The sequence below is a fragment of the Hemicordylus capensis genome, chromosome 2 (genome assembly GCF_027244095.1).
Source record: "Hemicordylus capensis ecotype Gifberg chromosome 2, rHemCap1.1.pri, whole genome shotgun sequence".
Lineage (NCBI taxonomy): Eukaryota > Metazoa > Chordata > Lepidosauria > Squamata > Cordylidae > Hemicordylus > Hemicordylus capensis.
The window spans coordinates 254710740-254724364 of record NC_069658.1 but is presented as its reverse complement, the minus strand read 5'-3'; the positions used below and the strand labels follow the sequence as shown (position 1 = coordinate 254724364).

At 44.4% G+C, this 13625-nt stretch overlaps 1 protein-coding gene across 1 annotated transcript in view; it reads right to left on the bottom strand.

Moving 5' to 3' along the window:
* Positions 1-537: 537 nt before the first annotated feature.
* Positions 538-13625, bottom strand: part of LOC128345714 (E3 ubiquitin-protein ligase TRIM7-like) — a 24529-nt gene continuing 11441 nt past the window's right edge. The window contains exons 5-7 of the mRNA XM_053298099.1: positions 9371-9489; positions 7070-7111; positions 538-1546 (exon numbers count right to left, since the gene is read on the bottom strand). Of these exons, the coding sequence (XP_053154074.1) occupies positions 1035-1546; positions 7070-7111; positions 9371-9489 (673 nt within the window). The 3' untranslated portion in view covers positions 538-1034. The remainder of the gene's footprint in view (positions 1547-7069; positions 7112-9370; positions 9490-13625) is intronic.

Sequence of the window (13625 nt, the reverse complement as noted above, 5' to 3'; positions counted from 1 at the left end):
TCTGCACACTTCTCACTAAACTCCTGCAAAACTCCAATGCTCTATTCGCTATGCTCTTGGGCCTTCACCTCTTATGTAGAGAGTAGGCTTCACACAGGAATGTGGCTCACAGGGATGTGGGCCCTCCCACAGTCCTAGCTGATTCCACCCCCTCCAGCCAGGGAGGAACAACTGAATGCCACAGGGCCCCCAATGCTAGCCCTGGCAAACGCTAGCCCTAGCAAGTAACAAACACACAGACAAAGACTTCTCCCTTAAAGAGAAACCAGCCCCTCAAAACCTCCCCTCCTCCTGTTAGTTAGTTTGAAGTGAGGGAAAGTCTTGATGTTGTTCTGTTTAGAAAAGCTTGCTCACCTCCTGAATCCGCTTCTGCTCTTCCCAGAGTAGGCTTCAAACTGAGTAGGCTTCACACCCAACATACCTTTTAGTAAACGCTTTAGGAAATTCCTCATTATTACACCCAGGTAGTACAATGCCAACTGGATTAAAGAAATAACTAGGTTTATGATGAAACTGATGAAAGTCTGAAGACAGGCAGAAAGCAGCAGAGACAGATATATTTGAAGCAACCACATCAGAGGTCCAGCTCTCCACAAGTTACATCTCAAAATACATGTGCATTCATTATTACTTACAGGATTATAACATTTCTGCAACTGTGCAAAAAACAAAATCAGGATTAAATCTACCTCATTAAAGGATCATCTGGATTAAGACAAATTTTGTCAATGGAAGTTCACTAGTTTGGTGTGTCACTTGCTGGATTTCCTTCAGTTGTCCTGCTCACCCACTGGATCCCTCTAACTTCAATCAGCAACTCTTCTCTTGCAAAGTGACTCAGAGCAAGTTGGCCTTCAAGAGCACAGGCATGCTCCCTGGAATGGCACACTGGTCTTTGAATGCAAGCATCTAGCTTGCTTTACAGTATTAAGAGAGCGAGATGGAAGAGACAAGGTGCCAGGATTAGCACCTACATGGACACAGAAGCTGTAATCCTGTTGTCTAGCAGGACCTGCAAGCTGGGCTTTACTTCCTCATGGACAGAGTCTGAGATGAGACTTCTTGCAAAGCCAGAAGAAGGGCTGCACAACCCAAAAGTGATCTTGCTGGAAAGCGTAAAGCAGGGTTGCTGTTTCAGCATCAAAAAATGCCACCTGACCTTTATATAGGTTCAGAAACACCCGGATCCTTTTCGGTTCCCGTTTAAAAGATAAAGGAGGATTATGAGGGGCAATGAGCACTCGGTACTGACCCTCCCACTTTCCGATGGCCCAGATTCCTTCTTCTGGAGTAAGAGGTTTGTCGTTATGCATATCAGGTTTCATTTTAGCTATGCCAACAGCCCATCCTTCCTCATTCCCCACATCTACTTCCCAGAAAGAAATATTTGGAGGCATACGGAATTTGCCCAGCACACACTGATGATGTACAAATCTCGGGTAGTTGGTGATCGTATCTTGTGGTTTGTCTCCCAAAGTTACACATTTTCGATCTTCAGATATGAGGAGCTGTGGATGAGCTGTATCTGGGTCCAGAGTCACAGTTTCTGTGGAAGAGAATAGATGGATGAGATCACATCTTTGCCAAGAATTGACATTTTAGTAATGGCTTACATCCCCTCTCCATCTATTTAGAATAATGATCCACCAAAATCAGCAACACTGACTGCCATAAAACATGGTTGTTAATCTTCTCCCTGCAGGTTTTAGACAAAATCCTCATTCTTGGGAGAGTGAGGACTCAAAAGGTTTTGGCCAAGGGCCAAGAAAATACTGACTGAGGCAACTCTCAGAAGCAGATCCTCAAAGAAGTTGGTGAAGAAAATCAGAGGCAAACAATGCTGAGCCTACTTAATACCTGCATGGGCTCCTAGCTACGACATGGTCTCCGAGGAAGATGCTCAAGGGGCTTGCTGCTTCCCAATATTTTCAGAGGAAAGAACATCCAAATGGGCAGGCCCTCCAAATTGTTTAGCTTGGGGGAATGATCAAGATAAGCCACCTGAAGAAACTTTAAATGTTCTCAATGTCTGAAGAGGGAAATAGTTTCCTCATGACACATCTTCACTGCTTGGTGGAGGCTTCCTGGACTGTCATTACTGATACGCAACCTATAGCATAATTGAGTTTCAAATCTCTTCTTCCCCTTTATGTAGTGTTCTAATAAGAGGCTAATCCCTACTCTCAATTTCTGTCTAATTATGAAAGGGCTTACGTGACCACTGTGGTTGTCTTTCTACGGCTGGTCATCTGGATTTGAATGAAGATGAACTCTCATGGCTAGTTTATAAGTACATCTTCTCAAACTATGAAATGAGATAGTATGAATTGATTCTAAAATGCAAAATCATAATTAGAAATACTGTTAAAACTCCAGGGTGGGGGGATGACACACTATTGTCTGAAGGAATAATGAATAAAACAGTGAGGTCGTGCACATGACCTCTTTTCCAGGAAGGGATGGGAGAAAGACAGGATTGCTCCTGCCTTCCCCCACACCATCCACACTGAAACCCTGCTCGCTGTACCTCTTTCGCAGATGAGTGTTGCTGCAGCAGGCAGCATGGCGGCCAGGAAAGGATGCCTGTCCTCCAGATATCCCACAATGCACTGCATGATGAGTGTGGTGCATTGGGGGAATCCCCTGTGAGTCGAATGCTCTAGATGCCCAACTCTGTGTGTGTGGGGGCTGCATGCAGCCGGAGTACACATACAACCCAGTGCCAGGGTTAAGAATGCACTTGTGCCTCTAACGGCTGGGGTAAAAAGCTGGGCTACCCCCAAGTGCAGTGCCGGGATTGGGCTCCATCCCAGCACTCCACATGAACATTCCAAGCCAAGCTGGGCTGCTAGCCTGGGTTTCATGAGAACAGCTTAACTCTAGAAACAACTGAAGTTCTTTTAAAATCAAATAAACTAGCTGGGCTGGGTGCAGAGCATCTGTGCCTCTAGATCTCTTCTCAGCTTTCTTCTCAGCACCCCCAGCCACCACATTTCTATTGCTTCCCTGGCTGGCACTTTCCTCTCGCCCCCCTGGCCGCCGCTTTCCTTTCCTCTCCCCCAGCCTCCTCTCTCCTCTCCCCCCCACCACGGCCACCACTTTCCTCTTCCCGCCCATTGGCCTGCACCTTATCTTCTCCACTGCCATTTTCCTCTCCTCTTTCCAGCAGCTTGCTCGCGAACTTTCATGAGAGCTGCCACACATGGGATTAGTGACAGTGCATTTAAAAGAGACACACAGAGAGAGAACCGCCTAGAGATCTCTATACTAGGCAGTGCAGAAATGCTATTTATTTATTTATTTATTTATTTATTTATTTATTTATTTATTGAGAGAGAGAGAGAGAGAGAGAGAGAGTGTGTGTGTGTGTGTGTGTGTGTGTGTGTGTGTGTGTGTGTGTGTGTGTGAGAGAGAGAGAGAGAGAGAGAGAGAGAGAGAGAGAGAGAGAGATTACTCCAAGCAGCCCCAGAAAACAGCCTGGCCACTGCATTCTCCACTAAATGAAAGTTTCAAATACTCTTCAAGGGCAACCCCACAAAGAATAGTCTCAACCTTTAAGACCAAGGCACAAGGGTGAGGGTAGCCATTAGGCAGATCTGCCTTTTCAAGGAAGAGTTGCTGCATGAGCTGAAGCTTCTGGCCACTGCTGCCAGCTGACCACCCAGGCTCCACACCTGCTCTTTCCATAGAAGTGCAACCCTAACTAGAACAGGAACTGGAACCTCTCCCCAACTGGTTCTCTCATGGACTACCAATACTTCTGTCTTACATGTCTCATCTGTTCTGTCATTAGGATCCCTTTAAATCTTGCTTGCTCTTCCTGGGTACATAAATAGCTTCAGCATCAACCCTCACACTTTAGAATAAATGCTTCTAGAACGTAGTTTAGATTTATTGTTCACCCCATCTCTAAGTCTGAGTGCCAGGTAAAAAATTAGAACATAATAAAAACCTCCTTGGGATCATTTTATGAAAGGCAGTATATAAATCCAACAATCAATCAATCAAAATAAATAAATAAATAAATATAAAAAATAAAATAAAATAAAATAAAATATCCCCTTAAGACACTCTTCAGACTGAGCCCCTTACATCCTGGATTTCAAAATCCTGAAGCCAAGGAGGGAGACTGTGATAAATCCCAGATTCGTTACAACACAACATTAGGCCTCATAGATAGCAACAGAGCCAGCCCTATGGTTAGGCGAAGGGGGGCAGGCTGCTTCAGTTAGCACAGAGGTTCTCAAACTCAATCTTGATTTGAAACTCAGGCTTCCGGATGTTGGTGGACTACAACTCCCATCATCCCCACTCACAATGCTGAAGTTTTTATGACAGGGGATTATGGGAGTTACAGTCCAACCACATCTGGGAACCCAGTTTGACGACAACTGAGGTAGCACATTTCAAAAGACATTAAAAGGCCAGAAGTTAGGAGCCATTTAATCAAATACGTCTTGCTTTATTTATTTTATTATTTTTTATTTTTGGTGGAGAAGATATCACTAGGCCATACATGGAACAAGGATACCCATTGAGTGAAGAAAGTAACACAAAAGTGCTGCTCCTGAAAACATTATATGTGCCTGGGGAGGTTCACATCTCCCATTTTGTTAGGTCAGTTAGAACTTACTTGGCAGAAACAAACAACTCACGATGAAGACAGAAATTGTATACATGAGAGGAACCTTCATACAAACAACTTAAAATTCAATTAAAGAAAAAACCTTTGGTGTACAAGATAATTATGAGAGTGGCAGTTCCAGCGGAGCTTAAAAAAAAAAGGACATTATGGGGCCATCTTTTTTTTTAAATTTGTAGAAATTCAACTAACCCATGAAAGCATGTGGTATGGAAGTCAGACTATCAAGAGATATTTCCCAAAGACATTGAGCCACTTTGTGATTCCCTATTTGGAGGGCCCTCCCCCCCCCAAAAGACCATTATAAAGATGTGAGGTGGGAGACCCAACTCTGGTCTTGAGGTTTCCTGTGCTTTTCAAGTTTTACTCCTCATAACTTAAAACAGTTTCCCACAGATTTGATTTTAAAAACAACCTGACACACTTGTTCTGCAGGCGATTCTGAGTGTAAATGTGCTTCTTCTAGCATGAATACTGCAAAGGCAAAGCTCTGAGTAGCCCCAAATTTGGGAGGAGGTTGGATGAAATAACAGGATAGAATGCTGCTTTACATCTCTACCCAAAATATATAGGCCCTTCTGTGCCTGTGTCATTTTTAAACCCTGCCTTCTCCCAGCAATCAAGATAGCTCCTGGACAGCCCTTCCTAATTTTCAACCAGACACACATCTGGGACTGGGGCCAACAGGGCTTGGCTCAGGCCCACAGTGTCTCATCTCGCTTTTGATCATCAACCCCTTTCATGCTCATTCTCTAAAGGAATCCAAAATGTCCTTCCCGTTTTTGAAGTCATTAATCACCAGGGCATCCTTGTTATGGCTGAAATGTTCTGGCCCTCAGTAGCACTCACGCCCCCGAGCCTGGCAGCAGGGTGGCAGTAATTGCTTACCATCCCCTCCATTATGCCCAGGCAAGAGGGCCGCCTGCCACCCCCTGCACCACTGATCATGCCCAGTAGCTGAGTCACTGTTACACACAAAGGCCGCCTGCCTCCCGCTCCAGCATGCCCAGCAGCTCGGTTGCCGCTGATTGTGAGACCCACCCATGACCCACTACCCCTCCACCATGCTCAATAGCTGGGGGGCTGGGCATGAGGCCCGTCCACTGCCTCCTCCACCATGCCTGCTGGGCCTCCACCAAGCCTGGAAGCTGAGTGCAAGGGCCTGGGTGCAAGGGCCACCCACTGCTCCTCCACCATGCTCGACAGCTGGGTAGCCACTTTGCACAAGGCCACCCACTGGCCCTCCACTGAGACCAGCAGCTGTGTTACTGCTAGGCAAAAGTGTGTGTGTGCGTGTGCGTCCACTACTCCTTCCAATGCCCGGCAGCTAGATTGCAGCTGGGCACTTGGGCTATCTCCCTCCCTTCCGCCTCCAATGAGCCTGGCACCTGGGTTGCTATAGAAAGGGAAGGGACAGAGAAAAAGAAAGTAGGGAGAAGACATTGAACTCTGTCCTGCTCCTTTTCCATTACACTCACACAGAGGACAGAGGCTCAGTCCCTGAGGAGGCAGTAATGGGGCATGCTCCAAGTTCCAGCTCAGAGCATGCCCCTCACCAGCACTGTTTCCCGTTTCTTCCAAACAAGCTCAGGACATGGGCGAGGGGCAGGCAGCCAATAGTCCAGGAAAGGGGCAGGCAGCCAGTTGCCCAGCCAACCAACAGGAGCTTGTGCCCCTTGTACCCAGTACAACCCTGATTTTTTCAGCAATACCATAAGGCTGCAGCAGATAGCAAGGCAAATATGCAAGGCCCTTCCATCAAACTGAGGACCAAGTACTTTCTGAACCCTCAACTCTGACAACTTTACCCGCCCCGCCTTTAAAAAATGTTTAAGATTGTGAGCTCCTTTGGGACAGGATTGTTAACTTTGTAAAATGCTGCAAGAACCGTTCTGAGTCTGTTGCAAAGAACAGAATATAAACCTAACAAACAAATAAATGGTGGTTTGCAGTACAAGTGGCACTCAATTCTCTAAAAACACTAAAAGTGGAACATAGGAAGCTGCCATATACTGAGTCAGACCACTGGTCCTTCTAGCTCAGTATCGTCTACACAGACTGGCAGCGGCTTCTCCAAGGTTGCAGACAGGAATCTCTCTCAGCCCTATCTTAGAAATGCAAGAGAAGGAACTTGGAACCTAGATGCTCTTCCCAGAGTGGCTCCATCCCCTAAGGCGAATATCGTACAGTGCTCACACAAAGTCTCCCATTCAAATGCAACCAGGATGGACCCTGCTTAGCTAAGGAGACAAGTCATGCTTGCTACCACAAGACCAACTCTCCTCAAGTGCTAAAAGAAGTAGCAATACACCATTCCAAAGTATCAGCTCAATACTTTTTCCAAAGTAAAAACTCCAGTGAAATGTATGTAAATAGTGAGTGAGAAGTTCCCGTACAAAGGTTTTCCCTTTAGTTCCTGAAATTTACCTTTACGTATCTGGTTCTGGTATTCAAATTTAAGGGTAGAGCCTGAGGTGGAGAAAGGAAGGAGAGATTAACATTATGACAGTATGCCTATGACAAAAATCCTCTCATATGAACAGCCCTGCTGGATCAGACCAAAGGCCTACCTAGTCCAGCATCCTGTCTCTCATAGTGGCCAAGCAGATTGTTTTATAGCTGCTTCCCTCATATACACAAAGGAAACTCATGCAGATTTAACTAAAGCTTTATTCACCAACAACTTCATTTTTCTCCTCCTTTCCCTCCCTTTTCCTTTCTGAATCCACCCTCCACATTCTCTCCAGGATCCCCACTGGGACAAACCTAAACAAAAAAACATAAAAGATACTGGATAGAACACAACACAGATGCCTCTGAGAAGCCCACAAGCAGGAGCTTTCCCAGACAGCAAGCTTTACCACAGGACTAAGAGGGGTGAAGTACTGTGAGTTAGGGGTCATTCAAATTTGCCTTTTAAAAAATGACACAAAAAGTGGGTTTTTTAACCCCTGACATAAGTTGGGCTAAGCTCCAATGAGCAATGAAAAACTCGAACTGTGCATGGAGTGCTCCTCAATAGCTTGGAGGGACTTCGACTTAAATCTGGATGATATGTGAATGCACACTTGCCCTTTCGTGGTTAAGCAAAGTAAAACTGCTATCCAGGAACACTCCAGGAGCTTTCCCAGACAGCAGGCTTGACCATGGGTTTTCTACCAGGCTTTACTTAAGAGTTCAAAGCTGCCCCCCCAAACTGGCGCAAAAAGTGGATTTCTTTTAACCCTGATATAAATTGGGTTATATATATATATATGGTATAAATATAAAACCCGAATTGTGTGCAAAGTGCTCTCTGATAGCTTACAGGGACTTCAGGGTAAATTTGGCTGATATGTGAACGCACACCTCCATTTCGTCGGAGATGTGAACTAAAAGTCGGGCGTGAAAAACTTTCAGGAGATGAAGGCAAGAGCACCTCTTGCTGTTGCTCCCCAGCAGCTGGTTTTCAGGAAGATTCTGCCTCTAAACCTGGAAGCAGCAATTAGTCATGACGACCAGAAGCCACTGGCCCTATTCAGGCATTATGTACCTGGGTATTCTGTATCCAACTGGTGGAGGCATTTTTCTGAGGAAGGCAAGCGCTGAACTTCATCAGACTTCCTCTGTGTGATTTATAACCATGAACACCTATTCTAAATCGTGCAAAGGAAGCACACCTGGGTTCAGTGCTGCTTCCTCAGGCAAATGCTGGCCACACAGTAGGTGGAGTGAATATGGAACACACTGGTGCCAGGGGATGTAGCTAGCGGGCAAAGTCCTTCTTTCCCTGTATTTGGGTACAATGTACCCAATTTGTCTAATCCCCTTTTAAAGGTGCCAGGGCTAGTGGTTGTCTACCACATTCTGTGGCAGTGATTTATTTATTTATTTATTCTATTTCTATACCGCCCTTCCAAAAATGGCTCAGGGCGGTTTACACAGAGAAATAATAAATAAATAAGATGGATCCCTGTCCCCAAAGGGCTCACAATCTAAAAAGAAACACAAGACAGACACCAGCAACAGTCACTGAAGGTACTGTGCTGGGGGTGGATAGGGCCAGTTACTCTCCCCCCTGCTAAATAAAGAGAATCACCACATTAGAAGGTGCCTTTTTGCCAAGTTAGCAGGATTTCCATAAGAAATGATATTTTCTGCGATGAAATACTTCCTTTTATCTATCCTGAATCTCATGCCAATCAGTTTCACTGGATGACCCAGGTTCTAGTTTAATGGAAGAGGAGAAAGACCTCTCTTTAGCCACTTTCTCAACACCATGTATAACTTTAAAACCTCTATCATGTTCCTCCTTAGTCATCTTTTTTCTAAACTAAACTAAAACCCCAAATATAGATTGATGCTTGATCAAACCCTTTGATCATTTAGGTTGCCCAATTCTGCACTTTTTCTGGCTCAATAATATCATTTTTGAGATGGCATGATAAGAATTGTACATTGAATTCCATGAATGGGGTTATAAACCTCTATCATGTTCCCCTTCTAGTCCCCCCACCTCACAAACACCCAATACTGAAGCTTTTCATCAGAAGGAAGGTACTACGCCCCCCTGATCACTTTGCTTGCTTTTCTACACTTTTTCCAAATGGAGGAAAAAACTCTTATGTAGACAGCATAAGGCCATTTCATTCCAACCTGATCTGAATCCCTGAGTCACACTCCCACAGATATTCCACCCTCTCCTCCTTAGGTGCCAATCTGAAATCCCAGCAAGGATATTTCCATTACCTTTTAACCAAGCCAGGTTTTTCTCCAGAATAGGATTGAATTCACTGAATTCCCAGATTTTCCATTTCAGTGCTGCAGGGAAAACCAAAGGATTCTCAAACGTCTCCTTCTGATCAAACCTAGAAAGCAAGAGATACTTACTCACCACCCATCACGTCATAAACTATCAATGCAGCACAGGGTAAAATGGCCAGAGGCAAGTGATGAAGTTAAAGACAGGTTGGTGTTCAGGTTCTGGCTGAGCCAAATCAGATGGGGGAAGGCAGTGCTGTTATCCTATCTGCCCAATTGCTCAGTTTGAGGAGCAAAAACCAAGGGTACTTCTGCATTAGGGCTCTTTTACACAGCTGAACCCTTACTCTTCATTAGTCAGTTGAAGGCACAATTATAACACTTGTTCCACACAGTACCAGATATAGAATTATATCTGATTTAATACTCAATTGAAATTGGGGTGGATCGTACCTATTTATTTATTTATTGTATTGTATTTCTATACCACCTGATATCTCTAGGCAGTGAACACATTAAAACATAACACAACACAATATAAAACAGTTAAAATTCATAAAACAGACATCTCAATAAATAAAAACACATTAAAATTTAATTTTAATTCAAAGCCTGGAAAACAGATACATCTTCAGGGTACCCCTAAAAGCAAACAGAGGAGGAGATGTTCTTATTTCAGCAGGGAGCGCATTCCAAATCCCTGGGGCAGCCACAGAGAAGGCCCGGCCCCGAGTCACCACCAAATGAGTTGGTGGAAGCTGTAACCAAACCTCTCCAGATGATCTAAATAGGAGACAGGATCTGCGACAGAGAAGGTGCTCTCTTAAATACCCTGGGCCCAAGCCATTGAGGCCTTTATAGGTAATAACCAACACTTTTTATTTCACTCGGAAACATATTGGCAGCCAGTGCCGTTCTTTCAAAATCGGTGTTATATGGTCCCTTCGGGTAAACCCAGAGACGAATCTGGCTGCCTCATTCTGTACCAATTGTAGTTTCCGAACTATATACAAAGGCAGCCCCATATAGAGTGCATTACATAGTCAAGTCTAGAGGTTACCAGCATATGTACCACTGTTTTAAGATCATTTGTCTCCAGAAACAGACATATCTGGAGTATCAATCGAAGCTGATAAAAAGCATTCCTGGCCACTGCCTCGAGAGTGTTTTGGGATCCAGGAGCACTCCCAGACTATGGACCTGATCTTTTAAGTAACCCCATCCAGAACAGGCAAATCTAAACCATCTCTTGGGTCCCAACCCCTACAGACAGTATCTCTGTCTTATTTGAATTCAACTTCAGTGTATTAGCCTTATCCAGTCCATTATCACCTCCAGGTAGGCATTTAAGGAAGTCATGCCATTTCCTGATGAAGTTGGTATGGAGAAATAAATCTGGGTGTCATCAGCATATTGATAACATCCCAGGCCAAACCTCCTGATGATCTCTCCCATCAGTTTCATGTAGATGTTAAAGAGCATTGGAAACAATATGGAGCCTTGTGGAACTTTACACTTTAGCTTGGAACCACTGTAAAACAGTGCCACCCAATCACACCTCATTCAAGCAACCCAGCAGGATACCTTGGTCAATGGTATTGAAAGCCACCAAGAGATCCAAAAGGATCAGCAGAGTCACACTACCTCTGTCGATAGTCAATTGGAAATGATCCATCAGACCAACCCAGGCAGTCTCAATCCCATAGCCCACTCAAAAGCCAGTTTGGAAAGGATCTAAATAATCTGTGTCATCCAAAACTGCTTGGAGCTGAGAAGCAACCACTGACTCAATTACCTTGCAGCCAAGGAAGATTAGAAATAGGTATGTAATTAGCCAACTCTGAGGGGTCTAATGCAGGTTTCTTCAGATAAGGTATAATAATAGCCTCCTTAAGACAAGGAGGCATCCTGCCCTCCCTCAGGGAAGCATTTATGATATTTACCAGACCCTCTCTGATAATATGACTATCAGATGAAATAAGCCAAGTTGGGCAAGGGTCAAGAGAGCAGGTGGTAGGGCGTACAGTCCGAAGCAGTCTGTCCACATCTTCAGGAACAAACTGAAAGTGATCCAATTCAATTCTATAAGAGGAGTTGCTGGACACCTCTATAGTGAACTCTGCAATAACTGTAGCATCTAGTCCAGCACAAATACAAGAGATTTTATCTGAAAAAAAGTTAGTAAAGACATCACAGCTAGTGACAGATTGTTCCAAATTCAAATTCAAGGTGGAGGAGGCATGAACTAGCCACCTCACAACCCTAGACAACTCAGCAGAACGTGAATTTGTGGAAGCAATACGGGCAGAAAAAACCCACTTCTTCGCTGCCTGCACTGCCAGAGCATAGATCTTCGAATGTGCTTTGTGTTGCATCAACAGAATCACTAACAGAGCCAGCTTGAAACCCTTCCAAGGCTTCTTGGAATCCTATTGGATCCAATAACCTTCTTGGGCGGCCCAACCTAATGGGTCCCTCACCCCTGCAGAGGTGGGTTGTGATTGTAAGTCCTACCTTAACCAGATGGTGATCCATCCATGACAGTGGGGAGATGACAAGAGTCCCCACCAATGGAACACCACCCTGATCAGAGCAGAAGACCTTCAAGCGTGCAACCCACATCATGTGTTGGCCCAGAAACCACGTGGGGTAGGCCCATAGTCGTGGTGGCACAACTTCATTTGAGAAAGATAAAAATTAAACTTTTTGTTAAGTGTTCTGCAACTCTATCTTCCAGGTCAGGATCAACCTTTATGAGGTTAGAGGCCCTCATAATAATGTAAAAAGTGCTATGGCAGTACTAATCACTCCCAAAGCACTTATAAACATGCTTGAGGAGAGTGAGCACCTATTCTATTACGAAACTAGAAAAGTTCTTGTGTTCAGCCTCTATGCTCCTTTCCTACAAGAAAATGGACAGAAGAAACTGCCCTGAATATTTAAGGACATAAAGTGTGCCTTCAGTATAAAGATAGCTTTTTGGTGGGGTCTCTTAGACCCCTGGTGCCATAAGTACATAGTACATTTAGGAACATAAGAAGTTACCATATACTGAGTCAGACCATTGGTCTATCTTGCTCAGTATTGTCTACAAAGACTGGCAGCCACTTTTCCAAGGTTGTAGGCAGGAATCTCTCTCAACTTCCAAAAAGCTTTCAACAAAGTTCCCTATCAAAGACTCTTGAGGAAACTTAGCAGATGGGATAAGGAGTACATACGTAAGTACAAACGTGGATTGCTAACTGGTTGAAGGACAGGAAACAGAGGGTAGGTATAAATGGAGAGTTCTCACAATGAACGAAAGTAAGAAGTGGGGTCCCCCAGGGATCTGTATTGAGACCAGTGCTTTTTAATTTATTCATAAGTTATCTAGAAGTAGGGTTAAGCAGCGAGGTGGCCAAATTTGCAGATGATACCAAACTCTTTGGGGTAGTGAAATCCAAAAGAGATTGCGAGGAGCTCCAAAAGGATCTCTTCAAACTGGGTGAGTGGGCAACAAAATGGCAAATGCAGTTCAATGTTGGCAAGTGTAAAGTGATGCACATTGGGTGGAAGAACCCAACTTCAAGTATATGCTGATGGGATTTAAGTTGTCGGTGACTGACTAGGAAAGGGATCTTGGGGTCGTGGTGGACAACTCATTGAAAATGTCGACTCAATGTGTGGCAGCTGTGAAAAAGGCCAATTCCATGCTAGGGATCATTAGGAAGTGGGTTGAAAATAAAACAGCTAATATTATAATACCCTTGTACAAAATGATGGTGTGGCCACACCTGGAGTACTGTCTACAATTCTGGTCACCACATCTAAAGAATGAAATTGTAGAACTGGACAAGGTGCAGAAGAGGGCAACCAAGATGATCAGGGGCCTAAAGCACCTTCCTTATGCGGCAAGGCTACAACACCTGGGGCTTTTTAGTTTAGAAAAAAAAAGATGACTGCAGGGAGACATGATAGAGGTCTATAAAATCCTGCATGGTGTGGAGAAAGTGGATATAGAGACATTCTTCTCCTTCTCACATAACACTAGATCCAGATGACTAGAACATCATCCCGTGAAACTGATTGCCACGAAATTTAGCGCCAACATACAGAAGTACGTTTTCACACAACGCATAATCAACTTGTGGAGTTCTATGCAACAAGATGAGGTGACAGCCAACAACCTGGATGGCTTTAAGAGGGGTTTGGATAACTTCATGGAGGAGAAGTCCAACAGTGGCTACTAGTTGGAGAGCTATAG